The sequence below is a fragment of the Staurois parvus genome, unplaced genomic scaffold (assembly GCF_062004578.1).
Source record: "Staurois parvus isolate SC_StPar_1 unplaced genomic scaffold, SC_StPar_1.0 ptg000300l, whole genome shotgun sequence".
In the NCBI taxonomy this organism is placed as follows: domain Eukaryota; kingdom Metazoa; phylum Chordata; class Amphibia; order Anura; family Ranidae; genus Staurois; species Staurois parvus.
This window is the reverse complement of record NW_028318096.1, coordinates 1,550,782-1,576,657: the sequence shown is the minus strand read 5'-3', so window position 1 is coordinate 1,576,657 and position 25,876 is coordinate 1,550,782. Positions and strand designations below refer to the sequence as shown.

Below are 25,876 nucleotides of genomic sequence, written 5' to 3'. Positions count from 1 at the left end.
GTAGAGCACCAGCTCCACTGCAGCCTACCACCACGGCCAGTAGTGGTGCCGGTGTGCACGGAGGAAGTAGCAGTCAGCCAGTGAGGAGTAGCGGGGGCAAAGTTTCCTACTCGGCGGTGTGGCAAGTTTTCGTCAAGCCGCCCGAGGAAGTAAACGTAGCCGTATGTCGACTATGTGGCCAGAAAGTCAAGCGTGGCCAGGGGGCCCATGTTGGGACTACAGCGTTGCGGCAGCATATGCAGCGTCGCCATTTGGTGGCCTGGGAAAACCGTGATAAAGATACGGCGGTTCTGCCTGCCCCAGCCCCCGCTCCATCACCCGCTCCGTTACTTGCTCCGTCACCCGACATCAATCGCCCTCTATCAGCCAGTCAAGGCTCCAACACCTCTGCTGAGGGGAGTTGTCGCTCGTTGGCATCTTCCGCTCGTTCAGATGCTCCTTCTCCTGCTACTCCTCTTCACGGATTCCGTCAGCAGTCTTTCTTGGAATCCGTTTCCAAGAGACAACAGTTTGCGAGCACGCACCCGACGGTGCAGAAGCTGAACGTCCTCCTGTCCAAGTTGCTGGTGCTGCAGTCCCTCCCTTTCCAAGTGGTGGACTCAGCACCTTTCCGAGAAATGATGGCTTGTGCCGCGCCGCGGTGGAGAGTGCCAAGCCGGCATTTCTTCGCCAAAAAGGCAGTGCCAGCCCTGCATTCACATGTAGAAGAGATGGTGGGCCAGTCTTTGAGCATGTCGGTCTCTGCCAAAGTGCACGGCAGCGCCGACGTGTGGAGCTGTAACTACGGTCAGGGACAGTACATGTCATTTACGGCCCACTGGGTGAACGTGGTGCCGTCACAGCCGCACCAGCAACTTGGACAGGTCACGCCGCTTTTGCCTCCACGTTTGCACGTCCTTGGTCCAGCAAAGATGTCCGCCTCTACCACCTCTTCTTCCGCCGTGTCCTCAGCCGCCACCCCCGTGCCAAGTCCCATTACCCGACCGGCATATCACATGTGCAGGGCGCAACGGTGTCACGCTGTGCTGCACCTGGTATGCCTTGGCAAACGTAGTCACACAGGGGAGGAACTTCTGAGTGTAATGAACAGAGAAATCGACAGATGGCTGTCTCCACGCAAACTGAAAATCGGAACCATGTTGACCGACAACGGAAAGAACATGGTGTCTGCTCTGCGTCAAGGAAGGTTGTGCCATGCGCCATGCATGGCTCACGTGTTCAATCTGGTTGTCAAGCGGTTCCTAAAATCCACCATCCCACTGCAAGACATCCTTAAAATGTCACGTAAACTTTGCATGCATTTCAGCCATTCCTACACCGCAAAGCACACCCTCCTTGAGCTGCAGCGGCAGAACGGAATTCCACAGCATCGCCTGATCTGCGACGTTGCAACAAGGTGGAATTCAACCCTACACATGTTAGACCGCCTTTACGAACAGCGAAAGGCCATCACCGATTTCCTGATGTTACAAGCGGATAAAGGTACTCCCCTGTGTAACTTCGATGTCAGCCATTGGCAGCTCATGCGTGACACCTGCCGCTTGCTCAGGCCCTTTGAGGAGGCCACGCTATTCGTGAGTCGGCAGGACTATGAGATGAATGACGTCATTCCTCTGTTGCACGTCCTGGAACAAATGCTGTTAACAATGGCTGGTCAGGGTGCGGTAGACGTGGCGCACAGATCTCAACGCCACATGACCCCTGTGGGGGCAGGACAGGAAGAAGAGGAGGAGGTAGAGGAGGACATTGGTGCTCAGGAATTATTGAGTGAAATGGGTGGTTTTTCCACTCAGCGGGACAGGAGTGGAGGAGCAGGAGCATCTGGTAGAGGAGGAGGAGGAGGAGACAGAGGACCCAGACGCACCAAGGCAGTATGCTGTGGAGATGGAGGCAGGGAGTCCCTCGCATTCCTTGGCACAAAAGGCCCATAGCATGCTCGGTTGCTTGCGTAGCGACAGCCGAATAATAACCATCAGACAGAGGGATTTTGGCTGTCCACCTTGTTGGACCCTCGCTACCGTTCAAAAATGGTGGCCTTTTTCACACCTGCTGAGAGGGAGGCCAAAATAACGTACTATAAAAACCACCTATGTAGTCAGTTGGTCTCTGCCTTTCTGCGCCAACGTCCATCCTCAGACAGTGTGGGCCCTGTGCGCTCGCGTTCCGCTGCCATGGCAGCAGGGGAGGGGTGGGGTGGTAGGAGCAGTGGCAGCTCCACCAGCAGCGGCTGCCACAGTCTGCAGTCGATGATGAGTAGCTTTCTTCACCAGCGCAGTGAAGAAACTACTAACCAGCCGCAGCAGCAGCAGCATCAGGTGGACCTGGAGCAGGACCTCAAAAAACAGGCTTGGGCCGACTTGGACAGCACCCTGCCAACCGAGGTAGACAATCCCCTTGACTACTGGGCAACGAAACTTGACCTTTGGCCCCAACTAGCTGAATTTGCCCTTGAAAGGCTGTCATGCCCGGCCAGTAGCGTGGCATCGGAGCGCGTGTTTAGTGCGGCGGGAGGTATTGTAACTCCGCGGAGGACACGACTGTCCACCTAAAGTGTGGAGAGACTCACGTTTGTGAAAATGAATAAGGCGTGGATTAGTCTGGATTTCAAACCACCAGTTCCTGACACAACTGACTAAATCCGCCATGAATCATGCCCCAAACATGTGCCACTTTCAGGTCTCCTCACACTGCTGGTGTGTTCCATTTTGTCATAGGGTGCTGGCAGATTACGGGCCTCCCATTGCTGCTGCCAGGCCCGTAATCTGCCATGGGCCCCCGTACCGCCTCCTCATGCTGCTGCCAGGTCCACAGTGTCTCATGGGTCCCTGTACGGCCTCCCATTGCTGCTGTCTCCATCGCCACACTCTGCCATGTGCCACTTTCAGGTCTCCTCACACTGCTGGTGTGTTCCATTTTGTCATAGGGTGCTGGCAGATTACGGGCCTCCCATTGCTGCTGCCAGGCCTGTAATCTGCCATGGGCCCCTGTACCGCCTCCTCATGCTGCTGCCAGGTCCACAGTGTCTCATGGGTCCCTGTACGGCCTCCCATTGCTGCTGTCTCCATCGCCACACTCTGCCATGTGCCACTTTCAGGTCTCCTCACACTGCTGGTGCTGTCCATTTTGTCATAGGGTGCTGGCAGATTACGGGCCTCCCATTGCTGCTGCCTGACCTGTAATCTGCCATGGGCCCCTGTACCGCCTCCTCATGCTGCTGCCAGGCCCGTAATCTGTCATGGGTCCCTGTACGGCCTCCCATTGCTGCTGTCTCCATCGCCACACTCTGCCATGTGCCACTTTCAGGTCTCCTCACACTGCTGGTGTGTTCCATTTTGTCATAGGGTGCTGGCAGATTACGGGCCTCCCATTGCTGCTGCCAGGCCCGTAATCTGCCATGGGCCCCCGTACCGCCTCCTCATGCTGCTGCCAGGTCCAGAGAGTCTAATGGGTCCCTGTACGGCCTCCCATTGCTGCTGTCTCCATCGCCACACTCTGCCATGTGCCACTTTCAGGTCTCCTCACACTGCTGGTGCTGTCCATTTTGTCATAGGGTGCTGGCAGATTACGGGCCTCCCATTGCTGCTGCCAGGCCCGTAATCTGCCATGGGCCCCCGTACCACCTCCTCATGCTGCTGCCAGGTCCAGAGTCTCTCATGGGTCCCTGTACGGCCTCCCATTGCTGCTGTCTCCATCGCCACACTCTGCCATGTGCCACTTTCAGGTCTCCTCACACTGCTGGTGCTGTCCATTTTGTCATAGGGTGCTGGCAGATTACGGGCCTCCCATTGCTGCTGCCAGGCCCGTAATCTGCCATGGGCCCCCGTACCGCCTCCTCATGCTGCTGCCAGGTCCACAGTGTCTCATGGGTCCCTGTACGGCCTCCCATTGCTGCTGTCTCCATCGCCACACTCTGCCATGTGCCACTTTCAGGTCTCCTCACACTGCTGGTGGGTTCCATTTTGTCATAGGGTGCTGGCAGATTACGGGCCTTTCATTGCTGCTGCCAGGCCTGTAATCTGCCATGGGCCCCTGTACTGCCTCCTCATGCTGCTGCCAGGTCCAGAGTGTCTCATGGGTCCCTGTACGGCCTCCCATTGCTGCTGTCTCCATCGCCACACTCTGCCATGTGCCACTTTCAGGTCTCCTCACACTGCTGGTGCTGTCCATTTTGTCATAGGGTGCTGGCAGATTACGGGCCTCCCATTGCTGCTGCAAGGCCTGTAATCTGCCATGGGCCCCCATACCGCCTCCTCATGCTGCTGCCAGGCCCGTAATCTGTCATGGGTCCCTTTACGGCCTCCCATTGCTGCTGTCTCCATCGCCACACTCTGCCATGTGCCACTTTCAGGTCTCCTCACACTGCTGGTGTGTTCCATTTTGTCATAGGGTGCTGGCAGATTACGGGCCTCCCATTGCTGCTGCCAGGCCCGTAATCTGCCATGGGCCCCCGTACCGCCTCCTCATGCTGCTGCCAGGTCCAGAGTCTCTCATGGGTCCCTGTACGGCCTCCCATTGCTGCTGTCTCCATCGCCACACTCTGCCATGTGCCACTTTCAGGTCTCCTCACACTGCTGGTGCTGTCCATTTTGTCATAGGGTGCTGGCAGATTACGGGCCTCCCATTGCTGCTGCCAGGCCCGTAATCTGCCATGGGCCCCCGTACCGCCTCCTCATGCTGCTGCCAGGTCCACAGTGTCTCATGGGTCCCTGTACGGCCTCCCATTGCTGCTGTCTCCATCGCCACACTCTGCCATGTGCCACTTTCAGGTCTCCTCACACTGCTGGTGGGTTCCATTTTGTCATAGGGTGCTGGCAGATTACGGGCCTTTCATTGCTGCTGCCAGGCCTGTAATCTGCCATGGGCCCCTGTACCGCCTCCTCATGCTGCTGCCAGGTCCAGAGTGTCTCATGGGTCCCTGTACGGCCTCCCATTGCTGCTGTCTCCATCGCCACACTCTGCCATGTGCCACTTTCAGGTCTCCTCACACTGCTGGTGCTGTCCATTTTGTCATAGGGTGCTGGCAGATTACGGGCCTCCCATTGCTGCTGCAAGGCCTGTAATCTGCCATGGGCCCCCGTACCGCCTCCTCATGCTGCTGCCAGGCCCGTAATCTGTCATGGGTCCCTTTACGGCCTCCCATTGCTGCTGTCTCCATCGCCACACTCTGCCATGTGCCACTTTCAGGTCTCCTCACACTGCTGGTGTGTTCCATTTTGTCATAGGGTGCTGGCAGATTACGGGCCTCCCATTGCTGCTGCCAGGCCCGTAATCTGCCATGGGCCCCCGTACCGCCTCCTCATGCTGCTGCCAGGTCCAGAGTCTCTCATGGGTCCCTGTACGGCCTCCCATTGCTGCTGTCTCCATCGCCACACTCTGCCATGTGCCACTTTCAGGTCTCCTCACACTGCTGGTGGGTTCCATTTTGTCATAGGGTGCTGGCAGATTACGGGCCTCCCATTGCTGCTGCCAGGCCCGTAATCTGCCATGGGCCCCCGTACCGACTCCTCATGCTGCTGCCAGGCCCGTAATCTGTCATGGGCCCCTGTACCGCCTCCTCATGCTGCTGCCAGGTCCAGAGTGTGTCATGGGTCCCTGTACGGCCTCCCATTGCTGCTGTCTCCATCGCCACACTCTGCCATGTGCCACTTTCAGGTCTCCTCACACTGCTGGTGGGTTCCATTTTGTCATAGGGTGCTGTATGGCCTCCCATTGCTGCTGCCAGGCCCGTAATCTGCCATGGGCCCCCGTACCGACTCCTCATGCTGCTGCCAGGCCCGTAATCTGTCATGGGCCCCTGTACCGCCTCCTCATGCTGCTGCCAGGTCCAGAGTGTGTCATGGGTCCCTGTACGGCCTCCCATTGCTGCTGTCTCCATCGCCACACTCTGCCATGTGCCATTTTCAGGTCTCCTCACACTGCTGGTGGGTTCCATTTTTGTCATAGGGTGCTGTATGGCCTCCCATTGCTGCTGCCTCCACCGCCACACTGTGGCTCCACACTCTGGTTTTGGCCCCGTGACTGCCCAAATGAGTGAAGTGTGCGGTGATTCTAAGATCGACGGCACTCATCTGCATGTCATACTGACTGACAGTATTATTTCTCTTCCCCAGCAGACTCCAAGGGCATTTAAATTAAAGGTACAGTGTTCTGTACTAATATAAAGGCTCCCTGAAGCCTAGAAACACTCTTTTATAAGTTAAATTCGCAGCGAATATATTCGCCTCGAATCGAATTTATTCCTCAAATTCGCCGAATCAGCCGAATCGAATTTTTGAATACTTCGCTCATCTATAGAGACAAGTAAACAGCATAGACCTCATGTCTGAGGTTTACTGCATGCTGTATACTGCGTGTAAAAGAGATCTGTATAAGTACCTTTTTTTGTTAGCTTTGGTGCTGTCATATGATCCAGAAGCTGGAGTGCTTGACAATGGGGCTGAATTCATGCATCACCTGCTGGCTTCCAAAGCCCCTCCATTGTAGGCACTTCCTCTCATCCCTTGCACAGACGCTTGCTGACTCAGGGGAGCCACTGCATCTAGATCACATGGCAGCACCGAAACTGTGATCCAGAAGCTGTAGCTCCCCTGTGTCAGGGAGTGCTTGACAATGGGGCTGAATTCATGAAGCCATTATATGACCTGCTGGCTTCCATTGCCTCTCCATTGTAGGCACTCCCTCCCATCTCTTGCAGCAGACGCTTGCTAACTCAGGGGAGCCACTACTTTTTGATCAAATGACAGCACCAAAACTAATAAAAAGCTATTTACACAAATCTCTTTTACAAACAATATGCAGTATAGGTAGGAGGAAGGGAGGAAACATTTTTAAACAAATTTATATTAGCCTATACTTCCAGTTTATTTTCTATTCCTCTTTGTTATATTAATACCTGTATGTGTCAGGATGATTCTGTTATAGTTATAAATTGTATTTTTTATCTTTTACTCTGTCAATCTGCCCATTTAATTTATGGCTTCCCATTTTAAACATATCTTCAGATGACAGTATTTTTTTTATAAACAATGGTTCATTCAGATAAATTATTTCTTGTCATTTGTTATGTGACTTGGCTATTTGGGCTGCCACTTTAGTAAGTATTTTCAAACATAACATTTCCTTTGCACATTAGCAAACCACTCATCCTAATACATACTGTATGTCGGTCTCAAGAGTCCTATTAGCGATTACCTAAATATCCAAATCATTAACAATAAAGGATTCATGAAAATCAACTGGGTCTTTTATCCCAAGTAGACAGCTTATAAAAACACATATATTTTGTCATACAAAAATCCCAGTTTGTTTCTAAATGCCAAATACAAGATACACATGATTGCTTGGGTGTCTACAAACAACACAAATTATGCATATTTTGCATGCAATTTTATTAAAATGTTCTAGAAATGTAAAGTTTCTAGTTGCATCAGTATGGTATACAGTAAATATATGGGATAGAATACTTAAAATATAAATTTCCAAAAACAATTTATGCAAATTTGATGAAGTTCTTTAAAGTTTAGATGATGTTTGTGAGACAACATTATTTATGAGTAAAATTTTGTGTAAATTATATCTTGTAATCATTCTTTGTTCAGTTTTTCAATATTTGTTTTAAAATGCTATCACTTCTCTCATTTAAAATAAAATATGAGAAGAGTCAATAATTATGTAACAAACCCTGTCTATTCTATAGTTAGCTGCAGAAATTCCACTTGTAGTCATCATGGAGACTGCATAGAGGACATTGGAAATTACACCTGTGAGTGCTGGCCAGGCTTCCATGGAAACAACTGTGAACATGGTAATGTATATTTACATTACATTCTTTTTACTTTTTATATTGTTAAAGCTGTAATGATGTATTGGTGTTATATGTATTTATTAAAAACATTTGGAGAAAGGAATCTAAGAGCAAACCTGGATCTAGTTTTTAACACAAACAAACAATCAAGTTTAATATTTTATTCTCTGAGAAAATGAAACAATTAATCTGACCAATGTGAGTAACAACTGTACTCTTCTTTTCATTGTCTCCAGTTTATTTTTACTAAAACATTTGCGGCATTGTTTTTATTGTAATTGTTTCCGTCTAGTAGCCATAATATGGTATTTTGTGATTGAGGTATTTTAGAAAAATGCAGCATTATGGCCACAAGATTGAGTTGATGAATATATGTGATAATCATATTACAAACAATACAGCAATCATTCATTGGCCTGTGCAAATGCTTAAAACATCTGTGCTGCAATTTTTTTTTACATAGACCCATTTCTATTAGCTTAATTGGGTGCCTAAATTAAAAAATTACAATAGTTCTGCAAATATGTGTAGCTGGGTGCCTGCCGGCTATATTGATTCCTCTTCCCCTGCCACTGTGAGCTGCCAGTTGTGTATCTCCATCCAAACCCACACTCGTTCCTCCTCTGGGTAGCATGGCAAAGTAGCTGTACTGTGATAGGGGAGAGGTGCAAATGTGGGCTCTGTGTAATCCCCCCGCTCACACTCCCCTTCTCCTCCTGTCTGCAGCAGAGAGACACTGGGACATATAGTCCCTTAAGGAGCGCCACTTAATGGAGGCTATTGGCTCTAAATTACAATTCCCACAGAGTTCAATGCAGCATGGGGAGTGAAACTGAAAGGACCATGCTGTGGAGATTTCCTTAGAGACAGAAAGAGACTGACCCACTGGAAAGCCATCAAGCAATCATGGCATGGAGAACCAGAGAGTAGAGAGCTGTGACCAGAGTGCACAGGAACTGAGCCTCTGACAGGATACAGACTTTGCTGAGTTACCTACTAGAGTCACTAGAGGTGAGCGGACACCTAATCAGAGAGATCACTGCTGCTGTGTCGTTGGGTCTGGTGAGAGGGCATTGCAGCCAGTACTTGTGCTACAACTGGAGATTGAGCCATAGGAACGACCTAAACATCCACTTTATAATAGTTCTATCACTGCTTGCAGGCCTTTTTTGGGGAATTTTTTGTAAAAATGTATTTACATAATTACATTGTGAACACATGCGACCAAATAAAAATTTGGCAGTGTCTCTTTACTGGAGTTTTATCTTCCTAAAGAAAAAATTCTTCACAATCATGCCTTATTCATGTCATTAGTTTTCGGCAACACCTATATTTGTGAGCAACTATTTTCAAGGATGAAGCACACGAAGGGCAAAATTAGAACCAAAATATCTGAAGAGCACCTTAAGAATTCATTGAGAATTGCTACTACATCCATCAAACCGGATATTGATGCATTTGTTATCAAAAACAGTGTCAAATATTATGCTAGTTTTATATTGCCTTCTTTTACTTTTATAATAAAAATATTGCAAAAAATGAGTTTTATTACTCAGATATTATCTATATCAGTGATCGTTAACTGCACAACTTTTTCTGCTCATCAGCTCTTCTTATTGTTAGTGTATTTTATGTTTGCTCACAGACAATACCTCCTTCTTCCAATGTGGCCCAGGAAAGTCAAAGTTTGAACACCCCTGATCTAAACCCTAACTCAATTACATTTAAGTTTCTAACACACCATGTTTGAAACAATTCCCAGAATTTTTCATCAAATACTATTTGTACTTTTTACCTATTCCAGTGCTGTTGATCTCTTCCAGCTTATTTCAGCAATTTCCTGCACTCTCTCCAGAGTGACCTGCACATCATTAATCAGGACTAGCTTCCCTTTAGTGGTAACACTGATAGTTTCCGTTATGTTTGACAGGGTAAAAAGCAGTAACACAATTGGGAGAACATTGCCAGCACAAAACAGGAAGTATTATTTGAATAAAATGACAGATTTAAAAAGACTGAAAACAATTTATGGAATTGCATTAACATGTTAAAGCGTATGTTATGTTAGTAATTAGGTTTAGATATACTTTGAGTCTGCTTGGCTATTTTAAGGTTTCATAAAAACTCACCCTAACTCCTATTTTTAAATTTTCAATGTATCTATAGGCAAAACATTTATTTTTTTTTTTTGCGTTAGATAGAGTTGGGAAGGTTTAGATCCTCTGTAAAATTTGTATGTAAGTGTTCCCATTGGAAAGATTCACTCCTATATTTGTTCAAATATCTCTTGATTCATAAACATTTCAAAGCACATGGAAATGTAATAAGGTATATGGTATACAATACTACAGGACTCCACGCACATTACGTCACCTTTAACATAGTAAAACATAATTAATTTATAGAAAAAAAAAGGGAACAAATAAGGAAAAGTATGATTGGGTAAGAGAGGAAAGAAGAAAAGGGCAGGGAAAGGAAAACACGTATTGAAAATAGAGATAATTTCCAAGGATTACAATGTTCTGTTTTAATGAAAAACAAAGTGGTTTCATATATAAGTGAAGCTATATTTAGAAAATGTAAAAAAAATTAATTAGGCCAGTATGTTAAGGTAGAGTAGGGGTAGAGCTTGAAAACTATCTGAATCTCTATGAGGTCACCAACATGCCTATAAAGTGTGACCTATTTCAGAATAATTACTATCCTTGCCTACCATGGTCTCCATTAACATAATGTCATTATGTATCTGGGCCCACTCCAAAATACGTGGAAGGGAGGATAATTTCCATTGGTGAGATATGGCTACACAAGCAGCCAGTATTTTTAAATGGGCCCAGAGATCATTGATAGGAGAGCTACCTGGGGGAAACGTTGACATCTGAAATACATACTGTATGTAAGGCTAATTTAGTTTCAAATGTATATAAGGAAGCCTCAAAGAATTTTCTTAATCTTGAGCACATAATTGAGATATCCAAACTGTTGGGGATGTAAATTTTTGTATGTTTGATTTCCAACTCAAATAGCATATTTAAGGTGATTGCAGCTACCCTTTCCTTTTTTATCCTAGCCCCTTGTTGAATAAAAATTGCTATCAGCACCAATTTAGTGCTTCCCACTGGCTTGGTAGTGCAGTTGAGTTATCAGCTTGGTCTTAATGTTTTAATTGTTTCAGTTATGATGTGTGGCCATGTAATTCCTGGAATGCCCACGGCGTAGCACTATGGTGGCGAGTCACAGAGCCATTTGCACTTGAGCAAGTTCTGGCATATTCTAACTTGCACTCGCATGGGTCGCAGACTACGTGACTCATTATGGAGTAGCAGAAGAAATACCATGTGTGTGCTTTGCGCTGTTGGTGGAAAATGAGTAACAGGAATCTGGAGCAGCAGATTAACATCAAATTATGCATGAAAATTGGCAAAGACGCAAGTGAACTTTAGCTTTGTTACAGCAAGCTTATGGTGAACATTTCATGAAGAAATCAAGTGTTTTTGAATTGCATATGTGATTTAAGGAAGAGCGGGAAGATGTCCATAATCATACAAGAAGTGAGCAGCAAAGATGCAAATGTGGATAGAATGTGAACCTTTATACACTCAGATCAAAGATTGAGTGTGCGAATGATGACAGAAGACTTAAACATAAACAGGAAAGTGGAGCTTCAGATTCAAAAAAGAGGATTTGGGAATGAGAAAGATTTCCACAAAGATGGCACCTCAGATCTTAACAGAAGATCAGAAAGAATGGCGTCTTCAAATTTCATCCAATCTTGAAGAATGCAGAGATGTTTTATAGGTAGAGATGAGCGAAGAAATGAAAAATTCGATTCGACTGATTCGGCGAATTCGTGGACAATATTCGATTCGAGTCGAATAAATTCGCTGTGAATTTAACTTAAAAAAGGGTGTTTCTAGGCTTCAGAGAGACTTAATATTAGTGCAGAACACTGTACCTTTAATTTAAATGCCCTTGGAGTCTGCTGGGGAAGAGAAATAATACTGTCTGTCAGTATGACATGCAGATGAGTGCCGTCGATCTTAGAATCACTGCACACTTCACTCCTTTGGCCAGTCACGGGGCCAAAACCAGTGTTTGGAGCCACAGTGTGGCGGTGGAGGCAGCAGCAATGGGAGGCCATACAGCAACCTATGACAAAATGGAAACCAGCAGGAGCGTGAGGAGACCTGAAAGTGGCACATGGCAGAGTGGGAGCAATGGGAGGCGGTACAGGGACCCAGGTCACACTATGGGCCCAGCAGCAGCGTGACCAGGCGGTACGGGGGCCCATGGCCGATATGGGGCTTGGTGGCACCTATGGAAGGCCTGTAATCTGCCAGCAACCTATGACAAAATGGACAACCGCAGGAGTGTGAGGAGATTTCAAAGTGGCACATGGCAGAGTGGAAGCAATGGAAGGCCGTACAGGGACCCAGGTCACACTGTGGGACCAGCATCAGCGTGAACAGGCGGTACGGGGGCCCATGGCCGATTTGACCTCATTCATCCCATAGTCCTGCCGACTCACGAATAGCGTGGCCTCCTCAAAGGGCCTGAGCAAGCGCAGGTGTCACACATGAGCTGCCAATGGCTGACATCTAAGTTACACAGGGAGTACCTTTATCCGCTTTTAACATCAGGAAATCTGTGATGGCCTTTAGCTGTTCGTAAAGGCGGTCTAACATATGTAGGGTTGAATTCCACCTTGTTGCAACGTCACAGCATGAGGAGTCGGTACGGGGGCCCATGGCAGATTACATGTCTGGCAGCAGCTATGTGAGGCCCGTAATCTGCCTGCACCCTATGTCAAAAAATTTAACACACCAGCAGTGTGAAGAGACCTGAAAGTGGCACATGGCAGCAGAGTGTGGCGATGGAGACAGCAGCAATGGGAGGCCGTACAGGGACCCATGAGAGACTCTGGACTTGGCAGCAGCATGAGGAGGCGGTATATAGGGGCCCATGGCAGATTAGGGGCCTGGCAGCAGCTATGTGAGGCCCGTAATCTGCCTGCACCCTATGTCAAAAAATTTAACACACCAGCAGTGTGAAGAGACCTGAAAGTGGCACATGGCAGCAGAGTGTGGCGATGGAGACAGCAGCAATGGGAGGCCATACAGGGACCCATGACAGACTCTGGACTTGGCAGCAGCATGAGGAGGCGGTATATAGGGGCCCATGGCAGATTAGGGGCCTGGCAGCAGCTATGTGAGGCCCGTAATCTGCCTGCACCCTATGTCAAAAAATTTAACACACCAGCAGTGTGAAGAGACCTGAAAGTGGCACATGGCAGCAGAGTGTGGCGATGGAGACAGCAGCAATGGGAGGCCGTACAGGGACCCATGAGAGACTCTGGACTTGGCAGCAGCATGAGGAGGCGGTATATAGGGGCCCATGGCAGATTAGGGGCCTGGCAGCAGCTATGTGAGGCCCGTAATCTGCCTGCACCCTATGTCAAAAAATTTAACACACCAGCAGTGTGAAGAGACCTGAAAGTGGCACATGGCAGCAGAGTGTGGCGATGGAGACAGCAGCAATGGGAGGCCATACAGGGACCCATGACAGACTCTGGACTTGGCAGCAGCATGAGGAGGCGGTATATAGGGGCCCATGGCAGATTAGGGGCCTGGCAGCAGCTATGTGAGGCCCGTAATCTGCCTGCACCCTATGTCAAAAAATTTAACACACCAGCAGTGTGAAGAGACCTGAAAGTGGCACATGGCAGCAGAGTGTGGCGATGGAGACAGCAGCAATGGGAGGCCGTACAGGGACCCATGAGAGACTCTGGACTTGGCAGCAGCATGAGGAGGCGGTATATAGGGGCCCATGGCAGATTAGGGGCCTGGCAGCAGCTATGTGAGGCCCGTAATCTGCCTGCACCCTATGTCAAAAAATTTAACACACCAGCAGTGTGAAGAGACCTGAAAGTGGCACATGGCAGCAGAGTGTGGCGATGGAGACAGCAGCAATGGGAGGCCATACAGGGACCCATGACAGACTCTGGACTTGGCAGCAGCATGAGGAGGCGGTATATAGGGGCCCATGGCAGATTAGGGGCCTGGCAGCAGCTATGTGAGGCCCGTAATCTGCCTGCACCCTATGTCAAAAAATGTAACACACCAGCAGTGTGTGAGGAGACCTGAAAGTGGCACATGGCAGAGTGTGGCGATGGAGACAGCAGCAATGGGAGGCCGTACAGGGACCCATGAGAGACTCTGGACCTGGCAGCAGCATGAGGAAGCGGTATATAGGGGCCTATGGCAGATTAGGGGCCTGGCAGCAGCTATAGGAGGCCCATAATCTGCCAGCACCCTATGTCAAAAAATTCTACACACCAGCAGTGTGTGAGGAGACCTGAAAGTGGCACATGGCAGAGTGTGGCGATGGAGACAGCAGCAATGGGAGGCCGTACAGGGACCCATGAGAGACTCTGGACCTGGCAGCAGCATGAGGAGGCGGTATATAGGGGCCTATGGCAGATTAGGGGCCTGGCAGCAGCTATAGGAGGCCCATAATCTGCCAGCACCCTATGTCAAAAAATTCTACACACCAGCAGTGTGAGGAGACCTGAAAGTGGCACATGGCAGCAGAGTGTGGCGATGGAGACAGCAGCAATGGGAGGCCGTACAGGGACCCATGACAGACTCTAGACTTGGCAGCAGCATGAGGAGGCGGTATATAGGGGCCCATGGCAGATTAGGGGCCTGGCAGCAGCTATGTGAGGCCCGTAATCTGCCTGCACCCTATGTCAAAAAATTTAACACACCAGCAGTGTGAAGAGACCTGAAAGTGGCACATGGCAGCAGAGTGTGGCGATGGAGACAGCAGCAATGGGAGGCCATACAGGGACCCATGACAGACTCTGGACTTGGCAGCAGCATGAGGAGGCGGTATATAGGGGCCCATGGCAGATTAGGGGCCTGGCAGCAGCTATGTGAGGCCCGTAATCTGCCTGCACCCTATGTCAAAAAATTTAACACACCAGCAGTGTGAAGAGACCTGAAAGTGGCACATGGCAGCAGAGTGTGGCGATGGAGACAGCAGCAATGGGAGGCCGTACAGGGACCCATGAGAGACTCTGGACTTGGCAGCAGCATGAGGAGGCGGTATATAGGGGCCCATGGCAGATTAGGGGCCTGGCAGCAGCTATGTGAGGCCCGTAATCTGCCTGCACCCTATGTCAAAAAATTTAACACACCAGCAGTGTGAAGAGACCTGAAAGTGGCACATGGCAGCAGAGTGTGGCGATGGAGACAGCAGCAATGGGAGGCCATACAGGGACCCATGACAGACTCTGGACTTGGCAGCAGCATGAGGAGGCGGTATATAGGGGCCCATGGCAGATTAGGGGCCTGGCAGCAGCTATGTGAGGCCCGTAATCTGCCTGCACCCTATGTCAAAAAATTTAACACACCAGCAGTGTGAAGAGACCTGAAAGTGGCACATGGCAGCAGAGTGTGGCGATGGAGACAGCAGCAATGGGAGGCCGTACAGGGACCCATGAGAGACTCTGGACCTGGCAGCAGCATGAGGAGGCGGTATATAGGGGCCTATGGCAGATTAGGGGCCTGGCAGCAGCTATAGGAGGCCCATAATCTGCCAGCACCCTATGTCAAAAAATTCTACACACCAGCAGTGTGAGGAGACCTGAAAGTGGCACATGGCAGCAGAGTGTGGCGATGGAGACAGCAGCAATGGGAGGCCGTACAGGGACCCATGACAGACTCTAGACTTGGCAGCAGCATGAGGAGGCGGTATATAGGGGCCCATGGCAGATTAGGGGCCTGGCAGCAGCTATGTGAGGCCCGTAATCTGCCTGCACCCTATGTCAAAAAATTTAACACACCAGCAGTGTGAAGAGACCTGAAAGTGGCACATGGCAGCAGAGTGTGGCGATGGAGACAGCAGCAATGGGAGGCCATACAGGGACCCATGACAGACTCTGGACTTGGCAGCAGCATGAGGAGGCGGTATATAGGGGCCCATGGCAGATTAGGGGCCTGGCAGCAGCTATGTGAGGCCCGTAATCTGCCTGCACCCTATGTCAAAAAATTTAACACACCAGCAGTGTGAAGAGACCTGAAAGTGGCACATGGCAGCAGAGTGTGGCGATGGAGACAGCAGCAATGGGAGGCCGTACAGGGACCCATGAGAGACTCTGGACTTGGCAGCAGCATGAGGAGGCGGTATATAGGGGCCCATGGCAGATTAGGGGCCTGGCAGCAGCTATGTGAGGCCCGTAATCTGCCTGCACCCTATGTCAAAAAATTTAACACACCAGCAGTGTGAAGAGACCTGAAAGTGGCACATGGCAGCAGAGTGTGGCGATGGAGACAGCAGCAATGGGAGGCCATACAGGGACCCATGACAGACTCTGGACTTGGCAGCAGCATGAGGAGGCGGTATATAGGGGCCCATGGCAGATTAGGGGCCTGGCAGCAGCTATGTGAGGCCCGTAATCTGCCTGCACCCTATGTCAAAAAATGTAACACACCAGCAGTGTGTGAGGAGACCTGAAAGTGGCACATGGCAGAGTGTGGCGATGGAGACAGCAGCAATGGGAGGCCGTACAGGGACCCATGAGAGACTCTGGACCTGGCAGCAGCATGAGGAAGCGGTATATAGGGGCCTATGGCAGATTAGGGGCCTGGCAGCAGCTATAGGAGGCCCATAATCTGCCAGCACCCTATGTCAAAAAATTCTACACACCAGCAGTGTGTGAGGAGACCTGAAAGTGGCACATGGCAGAGTGTGGCGATGGAGACAGCAGCAATGGGAGGCCATACAGGGACCCATGACAGACTCTGGACTTGGCAGCAGCATGAGGAGGCGGTATATAGGGGCCCATGGCAGATTAGGGGCCTGGAAGCAGCTATGTGAGGCCCGTAATCTGCCTGCACCCTATGTCAAAAAATTTAACACACCAGCAGTGTGAAGAGACCTGAAAGTGGCACATGGCAGCAGAGTGTGGCGATGGAGACAGCAGCAATGGGAGGCCGTACAGGGACCCATGAGAGACTCTGGACTTGGCAGCAGCATGAGGAGGCGGTATATAGGGGCCCATGGCAGATTAGGGGCCTGGCAGCAGCTATGTGAGGCCCGTAATCTGCCTGCACCCTATGTCAAAAAATTTAACACACCAGCAGTGTGAAGAGACCTGAAAGTGGCACATGGCAGCAGAGTGTGGCGATGGAGACAGCAGCAATGGGAGGCCATACAGGGACCCATGACAGACTCTGGACTTGGCAGCAGCATGAGGAGGCGGTATATAGGGGCCCATGGCAGATTAGGGGCCTGGCAGCAGCTATGTGAGGCCCGTAATCTGCCTGCACCCTATGTCAAAAAATGTAACACACCAGCAGTGTGTGAGGAGACCTGAAAGTGGCACATGGCAGAGTGTGGCGATGGAGACAGCAGCAATGGGAGGCCGTACAGGGACCCATGAGAGACTCTGGACCTGGCAGCAGCATGAGGAAGCGGTATATAGGGGCCTATGGCAGATTAGGGGCCTGGCAGCAGCTATAGGAGGCCCATAATCTGCCAGCACCCTATGTCAAAAAATTCTACACACCAGCAGTGTGTGAGGAGACCTGAAAGTGGCACATGGCAGAGTGTGGCGATGGAGACAGCAGCAATGGGAGGCCATACAGGGACCCATGACAGACTCTGGACTTGGCAGCAGCATGAGGAGGCGGTATATAGGGGCCCATGGCAGATTAGGGGCCTGGCAGCAGCTATGTGAGGCCCGTAATCTGCCTGCACCCTATGTCAAAAAATTTAACACACCAGCAGTGTGAAGAGACCTGAAAGTGGCACATGGCAGCAGAGTGTGGCGATGGAGACAGCAGCAATGGGAGGCCGTACAGGGACCCATGAGAGACTCTGGACTTGGCAGCAGCATGAGGAGGCGGTATATAGGGGCCCATGGCAGATTAGGGGCCTGGCAGCAGCTATGTGAGGCCCGTAATCTGCCTGCACCCTATGTCAAAAAATTTAACACACCAGCAGTGTGAAGAGACCTGAAAGTGGCACATGGCAGCAGAGTGTGGCGATGGAGACAGCAGCAATGGGAGGCCATACAGGGACCCATGACAGACTCTGGACTTGGCAGCAGCATGAGGAGGCGGTATATAGGGGCCCATGGCAGATTAGGGGCCTGGCAGCAGCTATGTGAGGCCCGTAATCTGCCTGCACCCTATGTCAAAAAATGTAACACACCAGCAGTGTGTGAGGAGACCTGAAAGTGGCACATGGCAGAGTGTGGCGATGGAGACAGCAGCAATGGGAGGCCGTACAGGGACCCATGAGAGACTCTGGACCTGGCAGCAGCATGAGGAAGCGGTATATAGGGGCCTATGGCAGATTAGGGGCCTGGCAGCAGCTATAGGAGGCCCATAATCTGCCAGCACCCTATGTCAAAAAATTCTACACACCAGCAGTGTGTGAGGAGACCTGAAAGTGGCACATGGCAGAGTGTGGCGATGGAGACAGCAGCAATGGAAGGCCATACAGGGACCCATGACAGACTCTGGACTTGGCAGCAGCATGAGGAGGCGGTATATAGGGGCCCATGGCAGATTAGGGGCCTGGCAGCAGCTATGTGAGGCCCGTAATCTGCCTGCACCCTATGTCAAAAAATTTAACACACCAGCAGTGTGAAGAGACCTGAAAGTGGCACATGGCAGCAGAGTGTGGCGATGGAGACAGCAGCAATGGGAGGCCGTACAGGGACCCATGAGAGACTCTGGACTTGGCAGCAGCATGAGGAGGCGGTATATAGGGGCCCATGGCAGATTAGGGGCCTGGCAGCAGCTATGTGAGGCCCGTAATCTGCCTGCACCCTATGTCAAAAAATTTAACACACCAGCAGTGTGAAGAGACCTGAAAGTGGCACATGGCAGCAGAGTGTGGCGATGGAGACAGCAGCAATGGGAGGCCATACAGGGACCCATGACAGACTCTGGACTTGGCAGCAGCATGAGGAGGCGGTATATAGGGGCCCATGGCAGATTAGGGGCCTGGCAGCAGCTATGTGAGGCCCGTAATCTGCCTGCACCCTATGTCAAAAAATGTAACACACCAGCAGTGTGTGAGGAGACCTGAAAGTGGCACATGGCAGAGTGTGGCGATGGAGACAGCAGCAATGGGAGGCCGTACAGGGACCCATGAGAGACTCTGGACCTGGCAGCAGCATGAGGAAGCGGTATATAGGGGCCTATGGCAGATTAGGGGCCTGGCAGCAGCTATAGGAGGCCCATAATCTGCCAGCACCCTATGTCAAAAAATTCTACACACCAGCAGTGTGTGAGGAGACCTGAAAGTGGCACATGGCAGAGTGTGGCGATGGAGACAGCAGCAATGGGAGGCCGTACAGGGACCCATGAGAGACTCTGGACCTGGCAGCAGCATGAGGAGGCGGTATATAGGGGCCTATGGCAGATTAGGGGCCTGGCAGCAGCTATAGGAGGCCCATAATCTGCCAGCACCCTATGTCAAAAAATTCTACACACCAGCAGTGTGAGGAGACCTGAAAGTGGCACATGGCAGCAGAGTGTGGCGATGGAGACAGCAGCAATGGGAGGCCGTACAGGGACCCATGACAGACTCTAGACTTGGCAGCAGCATGAGGAGGCGGTATATAGGGGCCCATGGCAGATTAGGGGCCTGGCAGCAGCTATGTGAGGCCCGTAATCTGCCTGCACCCTATGTCAAAAAATTTAACACACCAGCAGTGTGAAGAGACCTGAAAGTGGCACATGGCAGCAGAGTGTGGCGATGGAGACAGCAGCAATGGGAGGCCATACAGGGACCCATGACAGACTCTGGACTTGGCAGCAGCATGAGGAGGCGGTATATAGGGGCCCATGGCAGATTAGGGGCCTGGCAGCAGCTATGTGAGGCCCGTAATCTGCCTGCACCCTATGTCAAAAAATTTAACACACCAGCAGTGTGAAGAGACCTGAAAGTGGCACATGGCAGCAGAGTGTGGCGATGGAGACAGCAGCAATGGGAGGCCGTACAGGGACCCATGAGAGACTCTGGACTTGGCAGCAGCATGAGGAGGCGGTATATAGGGGCCCATGGCAGATTAGGGGCCTGGCAGCAGCTATGTGAGGCCCGTAATCTGCCTGCACCCTATGTCAAAAAATTTAACACACCAGCAGTGTGAAGAGACCTGAAAGTGGCACATGGCAGCAGAGTGTGGCGATGGAGACAGCAGCAATGGGAGGCCATACAGGGACCCATGACAGACTCTGGACTTGGCAGCAGCATGAGGAGGCGGTATATAGGGGCCCATGGCAGATTAGGGGCCTGGCAGCAGCTATGTGAGGCCCGTAATCTGCCTGCACCCTATGTCAAAAAATGTAACACACCAGCAGTGTGTGAGGAGACCTGAAAGTGGCACATGGCAGAGTGTGGCGATGGAGACAGCAGCAATGGGAGGCCGTACAGGGACCCATGAGAGACTCTGGACCTGGCAGCAGCATGAGGAAGCGGTATATAGGGGCCTATGGCAGATTAGGGGCCTGGCAGCAGCTATAGGAGGCCCATAATCTGCCAGCACCCTATGTCAAAAAATTCTACACACCAGCAGTGTGTGAGGAGACCTGAAAGTGGCACATGGCAGAGTGTGGCGATGGAGACAGCAGCAATGGGAGGCCATACAGGGACCCATGACAGACTCTGGACTTGGCAGCAGCATGAGGAGGCGGTATATAGGGGCCCATGGCAGATTAGGGGCCTGGCAGCAGCTATGTGAGGCCCGTAATCTGCCTGCACCCTATGTCAAAAAATTTAACACACCAGCAGTGTGAAGAGACCTGAAAGTGGCACATGGCAGCAGAGTGTGGCGATGGAGACAGCAGCAATGGGAGGCCGTACAGGGACCCATGAGAGACTCTGGACTTGGCAGCAGCATGAGGAGGCGGTATATAGGGGCCCATGGCAGATTAGGGGCCTGGCAGCAGCTATGTGAGGCCCGTAATCTGCCTGCACCCTATGTCAAAAAATTTAACACACCAGCAGTGTGAAGAGACCTGAAAGTGGCACATGGCAGCAGAGTGTGGCGATGGAGACAGCAGCAATGGGAGGCCATACAGGGACCCATGACAGACTCTGGACTTGGCAGCAGCATGAGGAGGCGGTATATAGGGGCCCATGGCAGATTAGGGGCCTGGCAGCAGCTATGTGAGGCCCGTAATCTGCCTGCACCCTATGTCAAAAAATGTAACACACCAGCAGTGTGTGAGGAGACCTGAAAGTGGCACATGGCAGAGTGTGGCGATGGAGACAGCAGCAATGGGAGGCCGTACAGGGACCCATGAGAGACTCTGGACCTGGCAGCAGCATGAGGAAGCGGTATATAGGGGCCTATGGCAGATTAGGGGCCTGGCAGCAGCTATAGGAGGCCCATAATCTGCCAGCACCCTATGTCAAAAAATTCTACACACCAGCAGTGTGTGAGGAGACCTGAAAGTGGCACATGGCAGAGTGTGGCGATGGAGACAGCAGCAATGGGAGGCCATACAGGGACCCATGACAGACTCTGGACTTGGCAGCAGCATGAGGAGGCGGTATATAGGGGCCCATGGCAGATTAGGGGCCTGGCAGCAGCTATGTGAGGCCCGTAATCTGCCTGCACCCTATGTCAAAAAATTTAACACACCAGCAGTGTGAAGAGACCTGAAAGTGGCACATGGCAGCAGAGTGTGGCGATGGAGACAGCAGCAATGGGAGGCCGTACAGGGACCCATGAGAGACTCTGGACTTGGCAGCAGCATGAGGAGGCGGTATATAGGGGCCCATGGCAGATTAGGGGCCTGGCAGCAGCTATGTGAGGCCCGTAATCTGCCTGCACCCTATGTCAAAAAATTTAACACACCAGCAGTGTGAAGAGACCTGAAAGTGGCACATGGCAGCAGAGTGTGGCGATGGAGACAGCAGCAATGGGAGGCCATACAGGGACCCATGACAGACTCTGGACTTGGCAGCAGCATGAGGAGGCGGTATATAGGGGCCCATGGCAGATTAGGGGCCTGGCAGCAGCTATGTGAGGCCCGTAATCTGCCTGCACCCTATGTCAAAAAATGTAACACACCAGCAGTGTGTGAGGAGACCTGAAAGTGGCACATGGCAGAGTGTGGCGATGGAGACAGCAGCAATGGGAGGCCGTACAGGGACCCATGAGAGACTCTGGACCTGGCAGCAGCATGAGGAAGCGGTATATAGGGGCCTATGGCAGATTAGGGGCCTGGCAGCAGCTATAGGAGGCCCATAATCTGCCAGCACCCTATGTCAAAAAATTCTACACACCAGCAGTGTGTGAGGAGACCTGAAAGTGGCACATGGCAGAGTGTGGCGATGGAGACAGCAGCAATGGGAGGCCGTACAGGGACCCATGAGAGACTCTGGACCTGGCAGCAGCATGAGGAGGCGGTATATAGGGGCCTATGGCAGATTAGGGGCCTGGCAGCAGCTATAGGAGGCCCATAATCTGCCAGCACCCTATGTCAAAAAATTCTACACACCAGCAGTGTGAGGAGACCTGAAAGTGGCACATGGCAGCAGAGTGTGGCGATGGAGACAGCAGCAATGGGAGGCCGTACAGGGACCCATGACAGACTCTAGACTTGGCAGCAGCATGAGGAGGCGGTATATAGGGGCCCATGGCAGATTAGGGGCCTGGCAGCAGCTATGTGAGGCCCGTAATCTGCCTGCACCCTATGTCAAAAAATTTAACACACCAGCAGTGTGAAGAGACCTGAAAGTGGCACATGGCAGCAGAGTGTGGCGATGGAGACAGCAGCAATGGGAGGCCATACAGGGACCCATGACAGACTCTGGACTTGGCAGCAGCATGAGGAGGCGGTATATAGGGGCCTATGGCAGATTAGGGGCCTGGCAGCAGCTATAGGAGGCCCGTAATCTGCCAGCACCCTATGTCAAAAAATTAAACACACCAGCAGTGTGAGGAGACCTGAAAGTGGCACATGTTTGAGGCATGATTCATGGCGGATTTAGTCAGTTGTGTCAGGAACTGGTGGTTTGAAATCCAGACTAATCCACGCCTGATTCATTTTCACAAACGTGAGTCTCTCCACACTTTGGGTGGACAGTCGTGTCCTCCGCGGAGTTACAATACCTCCTGCCGCACTAAACACGCGCTCCGATGCCACGCTACTGGCCGGGCATGACAGCCTTTCAAGGGCAAATTCAGCTAGTTGGGGCCAAAGGTCAAGTTTCGTTGCCCAGTAGTCAAGGGGATTGTCTACCTCGGTTGGCAGGGTGCTGTCCAAGTAGGCCCAAGCCTGTTGTTTGAGCTCCTGCTCCAGGTCCACCTGATGCTGCTGCTGCTGCTGCGGCTGGTTAGTAGTTTCCTCACTGCGCTGGTGAAGAAAGCTACTCATCATCGACTGCAGACTGAGGCAGCCGCTGCTGGTGGAGCTGCCACTGCTCCTACCACCCCACCCCTCCCCTGCTGCCATGCCAGCGGAACGCGAGCGCACAGGGCCCACAGTGTCTGAGGATGGACGTTGGCGCACAAAGGCAGAGACCAACTGACTACATAGGTGGTTTTTATAGTACGTAATTTTGGCCTCCCTCTCAGCAGGTGTGAAAAAGGCCACCATTTTGGACCGGTAGCGAGGGTCCAACAAGGTGGACAGCCAAAAGTCATCCCTCTGTCTGATGGTTATTATTCGGCTGTCGCTACGCAAGCAACCGAGCATGCTATGGGCCATTTGTGCCAAGGAATGCGAGGGACTCCCTGCCTCCATCTCCACAGCATACTGCCACGGTGCGTCTGGGTCCTCTGTCTCCTCCTCCTCCTCCTCTACCAGATGCTCCTGCTCCTCCACTCCTGTCCGCTGAGTGGAAAAACCACCCATTTCACTCAATAATTCCTGAGCACAAATGTCCTCCTCTACCTCCTCCTCTTCTTCCTGTCCTGCCCCCACAGGGGTCATGTGGCGTTGAGATCTGTGCGCCACGTCTACCGCACCCTGACCAGCCATTGTTAACAGCATTTGTTCCAGGACGTGCAACAGAGGAATGACGTCGTTCATCCCATAGTCCTGCCGACTCACGAATAGCGTGGCCTCCTCAAAGGGCCTGAGCAAGCGGCAGGTGTCACGCATGAGCTGCCAATGGCTGACATCTAAGTTACACAGGGGAGTACCTTTATCCGCTTGTAACATCAGGAAATCGGTGATGGCCTTTCGCTGCTCGTAAAGGCGGTCTAACATGTGTAGGGTTGAATTCCACCTTGTTGCAACGTCGCAGATCAGGCGATGCTGTGGAATTCCGTTCTGCCGCTGCAGCTCAATGAGGGTGTTCTTTGCGGTGTAGGAATGGCTGAAATGCATGCACAGTTTACGTGACATTTTAAGGATGTCTTGCAGTGGGATGGTGGATTTTAGGAACCGCTTGACAACCAGATTGAACACGTGAGCCATGCATGGCGCATGGCACAACCTTCCTTGACGCAGAGCAGACACCATGTTCTTTCCGTTGTCAGTCAACATGGTTCCGATTTTTAGTTTGCGCGGAGACAGCCATCTGTCGATTTCTCTGTTCATTACACTCAGCAGTTCCTCCCCTGTGTGACTACGTTCGCCAAGGCATACCAGGTGCAGCACAGCGTGACACCGTTGCGCCCTGCACATGTGATATGCCGGTCGGGTAATGGGACTTGGCACGGGGGTGGCGGCTGAGGACACGGCGGAAAAAGAGGTGGTAGAGGCGGACATGCTTGCTGGACCAAGGACGTGCAAACGTGGAGGCAAAAGCGTCGTGACCTGTCCAAGTTGCTGGTGCGGCTGTGCCGGCACCACGTTCACCCAGTGGGCCGTAAATGACATGTACTGTCCCTGACCGTAGTTACAGCTCCACACGTCGGCGCTGCCGTGCACTTTGGCAGAGACCGACATGCTCAAAGACTGGCCCACCATCTCTTCTACATGTGAATGCAGGGCTGGCACTGCCTTTTGGGCAAAGAAATGACGGCTTGGCACTCTCCACCGCGGCGCGGCACAAGCCATCATTTCTCGGAAAGGTGCTGAGTCCACCAGTTGGAAAGGGAGGGACTGCAGCACCAGCAACTTGGACAGGAGGACGTTCAGCTTTTGCACCGTCGGGTGCGTGCTCGCAAACTGTTGTCTCTTGGATACGGATTCCAAGAAAGACTGTTGACGGAATCCGAGAAGAGGAGTAGCAGGAGAAGGAGCATCTGAACGAGCGGAAGATGCCAATGAGCGACAACTCCCCTCAGCAGAGGTGTTGGAGCCTTGACTGGCTGATAGAGGGCGATTGACGACGTCGGGTGACGGAGCAAGTAACGGAGCGGGTGATGGAGCGGGGGCTGGGGCAGGCAGAACCGCCGTATGTTTATCACGGTTTTCCCAGGCCACCGAATGGTGACGCTGCATATGCTGACGCAACGCTGTAGTCCCAACATGGGCCCCCTGGCCACGCTTGCATTTCTGGCCACATAGTCGACATACGGCTACGTTTACTTCCTCGGGCGGCTTGAGGAAAAATTGCCACACCACCGAGTAGGAAACTTTGCCCCCGCTACTCTTCACTGGCTGACTGCTACTTCCTCCGTGCGCACCGGCACCACTACTGGCCGTGGTGGTAGGCTGCAGTGGAGCTGGTGCTCTACTCCGTGGACGTTTGGCTCCACTGACACTGATGCGACCCTGCTGCTGTCTCCTGGGCAACCCACCGACTGTTTTGCTCGCTGCCAAGCTGCCACCCTCTTCTCCTGATGATGCGGAAGAAATTGCCTGATGACGACGAGGCTGCCAAGTGCGATCAACCTCCTCATCATCAAGTAGGGTCTCCGCCTCACTACTAGCCCCCTCGGCTGCGTCTGGGTCAGGAGACAGACCTGTCTCTAGACCGGCTACCGAGCCACTCTCCTCGCCAGTACTTGTTCGCTTGGCTGCTGAAAAGGCCGATGTCTCCCCCCGTTCCTGACCGCCCTCTGTTAGCTCTTCCTCACTGTACAGTGGGGCTGAGCCCACAGCATGCGATACTTCGCTTGGTGAGGGAACAGCAAAGGACAGGGGC

At 51.7% G+C, this 25,876-nt stretch overlaps 1 protein-coding gene across 1 annotated transcript in view; it reads left to right on the top strand.

The window, feature by feature from the left end:
- Positions 1–25,876, top strand: part of LOC149457859 (E-selectin-like) — a 228,506-nt gene that overhangs the window by 69,726 nt on the left and 132,904 nt on the right. Inside the window, exon 3 of the mRNA XM_089683079.1 lies at positions 7,697–7,804. Coding sequence (XP_089539205.1) covers positions 7,697–7,804 — 108 coding nt within the window. The remainder of the gene's footprint in view (positions 1–7,696; positions 7,805–25,876) is intronic.